This window comes from Fukomys damarensis, unplaced genomic scaffold, assembly GCF_012274545.1.
Source record: "Fukomys damarensis isolate Sample0158 unplaced genomic scaffold, DMR_v1.0_HiC HiC_scaffold_25, whole genome shotgun sequence".
Taxonomy (NCBI): domain Eukaryota; kingdom Metazoa; phylum Chordata; class Mammalia; order Rodentia; family Bathyergidae; genus Fukomys; species Fukomys damarensis.
The window spans coordinates 27,830,260-27,841,202 of NW_022900937.1; the positions used below are offsets into that span (position 1 = coordinate 27,830,260).

Genomic DNA, 10,943 nt, shown 5'->3' on the forward strand with positions numbered 1-10,943 from the left:
ATTGCTGGAGATGCTGGAAGTGAAGATGTGGGATTTAATGTGCTTGCCCAGCTGGATTTTGGATTTGCTTTGGTCTCATTCCATTATATTCCCCTATTTGTACTTTTTGGAATGGTAATGTCTATCTTGTGCCATTGAATGCTCAAAATGTTTAACTTTCTTTTGATTTGTATGGGAGATTACAGCTAAGAGTTTGACCCAAATCTCAGAGACTTTTCAGCAGTGCTGAAACTGTGAGGACTGGGGCAACTTTTAGAGATGGACTAAATTACTTTAGCATAGAGATCTGTATGAGTCTTTGGGGGAGGGGCAGGGATGGAAAGTTATGTCTTGTATTTAGATAACCCTCCCCCCAAGCCTCATATGAATGAGGCGGGGCTATTTTGGAGCTGGCTGAATCTAGAGTGTGTGATTCATGGTGCAATGCTAGGTCCAAGAGCAATAGGATTAAGAGTGTGAATGCTACCTGCCCTATGTAGTCTGAGTAACATAAAAGGGGCAGAGACATTGTTAAGGTTCCTTTCTGCTTCTGCTGTCTCTCGCCACCCTGAACTGCTTTGCCACCCTGCCTTGGAGCCAGCCAATTAAGGAATGAAATCTCTACAAAGTATAAGCCAAATAAACCTTTCCCTCTTTAAATTTTGAAAAAAGGATATACATCAATTACTCTGTTCCTTCTCAGGAAGCAGGAGGAACTGATAACATGGAACCTTATTTTATGAGCCTGGCAAAAATCCCTTGTCATTTACTTTTACTATTTACATTGAAGAACTCAAAATAAATGGTGCTCAAACTTGTCTTTCCTTCAGGAATACTTTGTGCCTAATTCCGTTCATGACATCTACAATCTCATTATTTCTTCTAAATTCTAATTGAAAAAGATTGCTTAAATTTCTGTACTCAAAATACTTCTGTGTATTGTAGATCAGCATAAAAACTGCTGGAGGACACAAGAACCCTCATGCAATCTACTGCACTGCTCAACACACAATTCAACCTCATATAATGGGTTTCTTTGTTCTGAATGTGTAGTTACCCCAAAATACGTATTTTAGAACTTAATTCCCAAGGTGATGGTACACAGAGGTGGGGTCTCTAGAATTTGTCTCATGAGTTAGTAACCCTCAGTAATGACACATATTCACATAAGAGAGAGGCCAGAGATATCTCATAAACCTCCCTGACTTGGAAGAACGTAGCTAGAAGTCACTATATGTAAACAGCATCTAATTAGAGACTGAAGTTGCCAAGCTTTGATGTCAATTTCCTAGGGTTCACAACTGTGACAATCGTTTCATAAAGTGAACCCTGTTGCATTTTGGTTAGCTCTGATACAATGAACTAAGACAGGGTCAATAAATGTATTTTGGTGAATGGCATGGTATCTCTACAGCCATGGCAGGATGCAAAAAGAAAAGAAAAGAAAAAAAAACGTTTCCATCTGCTAATGCAACCTGACAGATGCACACGTCCTGCTGCGTGAGTACACCTACTTTTCCTGCATTGCAAAACTACAGAATCGCTGCCATGTGTAACCAAGGGATGTGCATGTGATGGATTCCTGCTTAGTCTGTATCAACACACTTGGTGCCTATGACAAAGAGAAATGTTCATGTGGGATTAAAAACTAAAGAAACCTGCAACATGAAGTTTGGATCAAATAGACCCAAAGGCATCTTCATATAATATTTTCAGTACATTTGCTCCTACATCATTAGGAAGCAGAAAAAGTATGAAATATCTCTAAGTATTTAAGTATTAGGCTTTTTACCTAGTACCTGTTTGTATTATACGTCCACATTCATCTTACGGAGTAGCCACACTTCACGTTTTGATTCTTAAGATTTTTCTTTCCATTGTTACCTACCACCCTCATTCCGGTTCCAGATCCCCCTTCCCCATTTCATCATCATAATTATTATCATTATTTACTTCATAATCATGATATAAAGGCTGCATTCACTGTGCATAGTTAGTCGATGACAGTAAATCTTTTTATGTCCCCTTCCTCCTATCCTTGGCTTCCTGATCCCCTGTCATTTGCCAATGAACTGCTTCCTCATATGTGTTCATTAACAGATGAATGAAGAAAAGACGTTATCTATACATGGTGGTATACTAGACTGTAAAGAAGGATAAATTCAAGACATTTGAAAGAAAATGGATATACCTTGAAAATGTGAATTAAATCAAACAAGCGGAAGTTGTTTTAAAATGTAGAGCTTTCTGAACACACCCCTCCCACACACACGTAACAACTTTCTGTCAAAATGAGATAAAATAAACTCATGACAATGTCAACTGTTTCCAAATTAGACCCTCAAAAGCTATTTTACATTTCCAGTGAAGCAAGTATAAAGTTCACTAAAATACTGAAAGCTTGAAAACTTTCAGTTTAACAAAATCCCACAACCTTTGGGCCAACTGATACTGAATACTTTCAGAAATAAATACAGTACAAACTAAATTACATTTGTAAAAATTAAAGAGAGATTCTGTATACACACCATGAAGCCACAGTCCAGTCATTTTTGCTACATTTAATTGTATTAATTTCATTAAACAAAAAAAATAGCAAAATCATTTATTTGATCCTGTTTATATTGTGAAATTACTTTCTTCTTTGGTAGAATTTGTATCACCTAACACAATCAACTTTGAGCCAATTGTAATGCTACGGGGTACTGCTTCGGTCTGTAGTCATTATGGGATCCACGGCATCTTGTGTTTTAAAGGAAGATACTGGGATTTTTCACTAACATTTTCAACTTCACCACTCCCACATGTGGCAACCATCACTACACATCCTGCTTCTTTTAAAATTGTAAATTTTAGACACTAACAGCAAAGATGATCAAGCTTTAATTTGCCTATGCATGACATGTCACACAATGGCTTGTTTAATCTACATTGTCACAAATGAGGGACTTCTTAAAACTCAATAAAATTTCGCTGTTATGAATAAACTTTACCCATATGACTAAGACAATGGTTTGCATGTAAAAATGTCCCTTAAAGGCCGTGTACTGAAGACTTGGACGCAAGCTGCTTTGTTATTCTGAATTTAACATTATCGTGTGCTTTTCAACCTCACCAGTTCATTAATCCAGATATACTAGGGGAAGACTGTCTCTGCTTGTGTGCTTTGAAAGTGTATCTCATCCCTAATACACTTGTCTCTTTCATTCTGATACTTAGCTTCCTCACATCTCACATTTGGTAAACTAAATCTCATTTTGAGTTTATGCATGTTTTCTGATGTTATGAGAATCATGAAGAGCATTCCTACATTACACGCTTTCTCCTCAGTGGCAGCTCTTTCAAGATTTTTAAGGTAAATGGAAAACTAGAAGGGTTTTCCACATTTATTGCATAGATATGGCTTCCATGAATTTTTAATGAACTTATATGCACTAAGCAAAAGAGAACATTTTCTACACTGTTCACATATGTCCAGATTCTCTATTCTATGTATGTTTCAGGTATGTAAGAATACAGGTATACTGAAAATTTTTCTTATACTGCATACAAAAAAGGGGATTCTCTGAACTGTCCTTTTGTCAGTGCAAGTCACTTTATACAGTCAAAGCTAGTTTCCTCTCTTAAATTTTTTAGTGTCTTATGATTACAGTAACTGAAAGGCTTTTCCGTATTGCTTAAAGGGGAAAAACCCTTTTCCACAGGGTTCCTACACTGAGTGATTACTTTCATGCCCTTGACAACTCCTGTGTGTGTTGAAAGCTTTCCCACACTGCTTACATTCATAGGGTTTCTCTCCTGTGTGACCTTGCTCATGACTTTGACAATACTTGTGTGTGGTGAAACCTTTCCCACATTGCTTGCATACATATGGTTTTTCCCCAGTGTGAGTCCTTTCATGTTTTTTACATCCACTATGTGTTCCAAAAGCTTTCCCACATTGATTACATACATAGGGTTTCTCCCCAGTGTGGGTCCTTTCATGCATTACACAAGAACTTTGTGTGCTGAAAGCTTTCCCACATTGATTACATACATAGGGTTTCTCCCCAGTATGGGTTCTTTCATGTATTTGACAAGAACCATGCGTGGTGAAAGCTCTCCCACACTGTTTACATACATACGGTTTCTCCCCTGTGTGGGTTCTTTCATGTATTTGACAAGAACCATGCGTGGTGAAACCTCTCCCACACTGCTTACATACATAGGGTTTCTCCCCAGTATGGGTCCTTTCATGTATTTGACAGTTACTGTTTGTGGTAAAAGCTTTTCCACATTGTTTACATACATAGGGTTTCTTCCCAGTGTGAGTTTTTTCATGTATTTTACAATAACCCTGTGTCTTGAAAGCTTTCCCACACTGCTTACATATATAGGGTTTCTCTGTAGTGTGAGTTTGTTCATGTATTACACAATAACTGTGTGTGCTAAATGCTTTCCCACACTGCTTACATACATATGGTTTTTCCCCAGTGTGGGTCCTTTGATGTATTTGACAGTTACTGTGTGTCCTGAAAGCTTTCCCACAATACTTACATACATAAGGTTTCTCCCTGCTGTGGGTTCTTTCATGTTTTTTAAGATAAATGTGTGTGCTGAAAGCTTTCCCACATTGGTTACATACAAAGGGTTTCTCCCCAGTGTGGTTCTTTTCATGTATTAGACAAGAACTGTGTTTGGTGAAGGCTTTCCCACAATGCTTACATACAAAGGGTTTTTCCCCAGTGTGAATCCTTTCATGTATTTGACAATTCCTGTTTGAGATGAAAGCTTTCCCACATTGCTTACATACATGAGGTGTCTCCCCAGTGTGAGTTTGTTCATGACTTTGACAATAACTATGTGTGCTGAAAGCTTTGCCACATTGTTTACATACATAGGGTTTCTCCCCAGTGTGAGTCCTTTCATGTATTTTACATTGACTCTGCCCAATGAAAGCTTTCCCACAGTGATTACATACATAGGGTGTCTCCCCAGTGTGAGTTCGTTCATGGCTTTGACAATAACTGTTTGTGCGGAAAGCTTTCCCACATTGTTTACATACATATGGCTTTTCCCCAGTGTGTGTTCTTTCATGTTTTTTACATTCACTGTGTGTGTTGAAAGCTTTCCCACAGTGCTTACATACATAGGGCTTCTCCCCTGTGTGGTTCCTTTCATGTATTTGACAAGAACTGTTTGTGGTGAAAGCTTTCCCACATTGCTTACATATATAGGGCTTCTCCCCTGTGTGAGTTCTTTCATGTATCTTACATGAAGTGTGGTGGCGAAAAGCTTTCCCACATTGGTTACACATATAGGGTTTCTCCCCTGTGTGAGTCCTTTCATGTATCTTACACTGACTGTGCCCACTGAAAGCTTTGCCACAGTGCTTACATACATAGGGTTTCTCTCCAGTGTGGGTCCTTTCATGGCTTTGATAATGACTCTGTCTCCTGAAAGCTTTCCCACAGTGCTTCCACATGTAAGGTTTCTCCCCAGTGTGGATCCTTTCATGTATTTGACAATAACTGTATGTCGTAAAAGCTTTCCCACATTGTTTACATACATAAGGGTTCTCTCCAGTGTGGGTTCTTTCATGCATTTGACAATAACTCTGTGTGCTGAAAGCTTTCCCACATTGCTTACATACATAGGGTTTCTCCCCAGTGTGAGTTCGTTCATGTCTTTGATAATGACTCTGTTTCCTGAAAGCTTTCCCACACTGACTGCATACATAGGATTTATCCCCACTGTGAATTTGTTTATGTCTTTCACAATGACTCTGTGTGCTGAAAGCTGTTCCAGATTGTTTACATAGGTAGGGTTTTCCCCCAGTGAGAGTTCTTTTCTGATTACCAAATAAAGTATTATTATTTAAGGATTTTGAACAGTGTTTATATGCATAAGATTTTGTCTCAGTGTGAATTCCTTCATGATTCTGAATATCATGGTGAGAATTCAAGCTTTTTCCACTTTGTATACCTAGATAGGTATTCACCCTACGGTGATTTCTTTCATGGATTTTAACATAGTTAGGTTTACTGAAGTTTTTCACATCTTGCTTATATACAGTGGATTTCTCTTCAGCATTACTTCCTTCAGTGCAATCAGAGTAGGATTTTCCACATTGGTTATATCCATAGTGTTTTTCTTCAATATTTGTCTTTGCATGTTTCTTTAAGGACTGAGAGTGAGTGAAGGCTTCCCCAAGTCTGTTACAATTAGAAAGGATCTGTTCAAACCCATGAAGCTCATACGATTTGAGATCAGTGTTGAATTTACAGCATTTATCTACCTCTGAACTTCTGTCAAGGAAAAAAAAAAAGTCACATTAAAAAGTGTCTTCAACCCGATTCAAAAATGGGCATCTGAAATGAACAGACATTTCTCAGACAAAGACGTAAAAGCAGCAAATAAACATACGAAAAAATGTTCAACATCATTCGTCATTTGAGAGATGCAGATGAAAACAACACTGAGATTCCACCTCACCCCAGAAAGAATGGCTGCTATCAAGAAATCAACCAATAACAAATGCTGGCAGGGATGTGGGGAGAAAGGAACCCTTCTCCACTGTTGACAGGAGTGCAGACAGGTGCAACCACTATGGAAATCAATATGGAGATACCTCAAACAACTAGGATTAGAGGTCCCATTTGACCCAGCTATTCCCCTGCTGGGTATAATCCCAAAACAATCAAGAGTCATACCACAGCAATATAGGCACACCCACATTCATAGCGGCACAGTTTGTAAAAGCTAAAACTTGGAAACAGCCTAATTACCCATCAACTGGAGACTGAATAAAGATTTTTTAAATAAAATGGAGTACTACTCAACCATAAAGAATGAAAAACTAGAAATATTTATAGCTAGATGGATGCACACTGAGGCCATACTTTTAAGTGAAATAAACAGGGCACATGCGTATAAATATTGAATAGTTTCTGTGTGAAAAACAAAAAGCGTAAATAAGGATCAAAATGTATAACTGTAATGTAAAATAGAAATAGGGCAAAGGAGTATGGGAAATGGGAGCGATAGGGTAAAGGAAAGAAAAGAAAAGAAAAAATATGAGAAAAGGAAAAAATGGAAACAAATTTTTTATAAATAGAGAGGGGTGTAGGGGGTGAAGGAAGAGCAGGGGAATGGGGAAAAAATAAGAACCGAGACGCATCATGTAAAGGTACAATATCCCAATGATGAACGCAACTATATTGTATAACTAAAATGTACCAACAAGCTTAAAGGGAAAAAAGAAGTGTCTCTATATTAATGGTTTATCAGGGGGAGAGCTGATTTGATAGCCCCTAAGCATATTTGAACATGAATTTACTGTACACTCTGGATGATGGGTTTTACCAAAAACAGCTTTTACCAAAAAGAGTATTCCTTTGGGGGTTTGTAAGTGATGTTTGCAATACACACTGGTTACTTTCATTTGGAGCAATTGGTACATATACGTGTATGTTACCATAAGTTAATTATTTTTCATACTCTTTTCCTCCATGACTCTACCCCTTTCCCTTCCACTAAGCCTCTTCACCTTCTCCTACATCTGACTCTCTTTTCTACAGTCTCCGCTTTCTTTTCTTAAATCACATTTTGCATTTCTCATATATTTTGTATGATATTGAACTTACCGTGTTTATTGTATGTATAGTAATATGGATTCCAGATCCATGCATTTGTCAGCAAATTACATCATTTATGGTTGAATTCCATCCCTCTATGTGCACACATTATTTTCAGTGCTGGCGACTGATCCCAGGGTTTTAGCACTGAGCTACATTCTTAGAGTTATTTATCTTTTATTAAGAGACCGAGTCTCACCAACCATTACGTTGCCCAGGCAGAGCATGAATGTGCTTCAGCTTCCCAGTAAGCTCCATCCTGCCCAGGCTACCACATTTTTCTTTTCTACTCGTCTCTGAATGAGCATCGAGGCTGTTTTCAGAGCTTCATTTTTGTAAGTTTTACTGCTATAAACATGGATATGCATGTATCAGTGTAATATGATTACTTTACACTTTAGGGGAATACACTCAGTAGAAGTATAGCTGGATAAAATGGAATTTCGATATTCACTTTTTTTAGGAATTTTTATACACATTTTCATAGATGCTATGCTACAATGACATTCCCACCAACATTATGGAAGATGCCTGACAATGCTGTATTTTGGAACATAAATGGACTAAAGGCTTTTGAGGATTGCTTGAAAACAGATATTATGAAAACAAGAACATTTATTTGGATTTTGAATAGTTTCTCAAGGTTACTAGTGTTGCAAATGCTGAATATGTATACTGCATTTAAATATACATAGCATTACTTACATAATTTGTTTGGTAAGTAGTCTTTTGAAAATATATCCATATGTAATTATATATCCTGCACTTGGTTCTCAACTACACAGAATTTTTTTGTCTATACCTTTAATCAATTCATAATACAATTCCATATGTTTTATAATCTTGAGCATGTAAAATGCTTATTATTATAATCAGATAGTGTTACTTGTGGCATAAATTTCATATATTGAGATAGTTCAAATATTCAATTGTCAGAGTCTAGATACTAAACATGTATGCATCTTTGGAGAAGTTATGTGTGATTAAAGGAATCTGAGCATAGCTTCATTTTGTTCATTTGATTTTGGAGACAAGGTCTTTCTATGTAGTTCAGGCCAGCCTCAAACTCATTGTGTAGCACAGGCTGGCCTGGAAAGCCTGGCAATCCTCCTGTTCAATTGCTTAAGTGCTAGATTACAGGCAAATGCCACCATGTCAGGGTCTCTTTTCCTTTTTAAAAATTTTATTTATTTATTTATTTATTTATTTGGTATGAGGGATCGAACTCGGGTCCTTGCACTTGTGGGGCAGGAGGCAGTACCACTGAGCTAAATCCAAGGCTCCTTTTTTTAAAAAAAAAAACAAAAAAAAAAAACATGGCCTCATTCATGCAGTTTTCTTGGTTTTGATATTCCTGACCTTTTAGGAACACTGTTGTGAGTGCAGATTACCTTAGATTATTCCTGTAATTTTTGAACTCATCTTCAATTTGCTGGTCATCCCCGTTTCTTCCTAAAGTGCAGAAAAAGAAATATAATGATCAGTTACAATATTACATAAAAATAACCAGCTTCCAGTTAGATTCTTGGTATAATATGACCATGCTTGGAAGATTTATCAAAAATATTTCCAATTATAATATACTGTATGATGAGTGGGAAACAATGCTCCCTGGCTGCATAAACGATAACTGATGTCTTCCTTACCTATAACAGTCACATTTGTAAAGTTTTCCCACATCACATCTCTGTGGAGCTTCTTCTGGGATGGATCCAACAAAGCCCACTCCTCCATGGTGAAGTTCACGGCCACATCCTCAAAGGTCACTGCCTTCTAAATCATCAGAAATATATTTCCAGAAAGAAGAGTAAGGCTCACAGAACAATATAAGCTTCTTCTGATGGATCCAACAAAGCCCACTCCTCCATGGTGAAGTTCACGGCCACATCCTCAAAGGTCACTGCCTTCTAAATCATCAGAAATATATTTCCAGAAAGAAGAGTAAGGCTCACAGAACAATATATCTTAAATCTACTCATAAAGACCTGAAATGAGGCTGAGTCCCACAAATGGTTACTTCATGCTTTGATCATCAAAGACTTATTCATGTGTGCTTTTCACACAGGACTTTTGATGCTAGGTGGGAATTCATTGCTAAAGAAACAGCAGGATGGGAATACTGGTTCTCCTAGTTAATGTCAGTTTTATTTCTGTATTCTCTGTAAAGCATGGTTCATGGTCCTGGATATTAAGTACATACTGCCTACAGTTCCTCAATTAGCACCTCATTCATTAGCCACCTAATCACAGGAACAGGACTCAGTCATGAAATGAAGAATGCATGCAGTCTATTGTATTTAAGGCACATTTACTAAATACATTGTGCAAATAAACACAGAATTCATGAAAAGACAAATGTCTTCAAAATATGTATTATATCTATATCTTTTATTCTCCAATGTGTTTACTGCAGTGGACAGAACAGTGGTTCCATTAATGCCAGTTTCACTATCAAAGATATTTGCCATTTCCAGTGAGTTTTACAGAGTCAAGCAGGCTCATAGTTCTGTGATACATTCATAGTGATATTTTAGTTGCATTGGTTCCGTGAAATGACCTGCAGAAGTTCCTTTATAACAAGCCCAAATTGCATTTTAAGCCATGGCTTCTAGTAATATCAACTGTGTGATCAATATAACCTTGAAGAATTCATGGACACTGCTAAGACGTCACCAGAGAACATATAAGGAAATATAGGACTGGATGCTTTAATGATTTCCTAAAGATCATATCTGGATTGCAACTATTTTGAAATCATGATTTTTGATGAGCACTTTCTATATGATTGCGATATCATGAGATATCCTGGGTTTTCTGATTGTTTTTCTGCTTTTGCTGATATGTGTGGGGTCAATATTGTCTGAAACCAGCTAATGTGATTTGTTGGTTGGTGCTGTATTGTACTTTAAAAGTTACTGGAGAGTGTGAGATCACAAGGAAAAAAAATCATTTTCCTCTACTTTGATATGATGCCTAATGCATATATTACTCATTTAACAAGCTACCCATTTAGTGACTGGTGAGACTTATGACAGAGATACACAGTTAATGCTTTCAACCAACTGCTCAGACTTATTACCTGTCTTTTGTTTTTGTAAAGTTCTGTACATCTTGTTAGAGGAGCCTCAATGTCTTTATTTTGTACATAACACCTTCATTTATAAAGCACTGTAATTTTTGCTGATTGCACTGTTAAGTATAGTACTATAGTTTTATATTGTTATACATTATAGTGCTGCATATAAGTTTATGAGAATAAAAGCAAAGTCAAGTTTGAATTTCCTTTGACTATTTTTTCTGTTCTGAATATTGTAATGTACATACTCAATACAATTCCTCATACCCTAT

General features: G+C 37.1%; 1 protein-coding gene across 1 annotated transcript; it reads right to left on the bottom strand.

The window, feature by feature from the left end:
* Positions 1 to 2,590: 2,590 nt before the first annotated feature.
* LOC109118196 (zinc finger protein 14-like) lies at positions 2,591 to 9,409 on the bottom strand. The gene is made up of 3 exons (XM_019208153.2): positions 9,242 to 9,409; positions 8,987 to 9,047; positions 2,591 to 6,266 (listed from the first exon to the last, which is right to left on the bottom strand). The coding sequence occupies exons 1-3, from the start codon at positions 9,327 to 9,329 to the stop codon at positions 3,689 to 3,691; spliced, it is 2,727 nt and encodes a 908-aa protein (XP_019063698.1). The 5' UTR covers positions 9,330 to 9,409; the 3' UTR covers positions 2,591 to 3,688.
* Positions 9,410 to 10,943: the final 1,534 nt, after the last annotated feature.

Bases quoted from the DNA above. Each gene is read 5' to 3' on its own strand.
- LOC109118196 (XM_019208153.2), bottom strand. From the start codon at position 9,329: ATGGAGGAGTGGGCTTTGTTGGATCCATCCCAGAAGAAGCTCCACAGA. The intron at 9,048-9,241 runs GTAAGGAAGACA...TCTGCACTTTAG, and splicing joins TACAAATGTGACTGTTATAG to GAAGAAACGGGGATGACCAG. The intron at 6,267-8,986 runs GTAATCTGCACT...TTTCCTTGACAG, and splicing joins AATTACAGGAATAATCTAAG to AAGTTCAGAGGTAGATAAAT.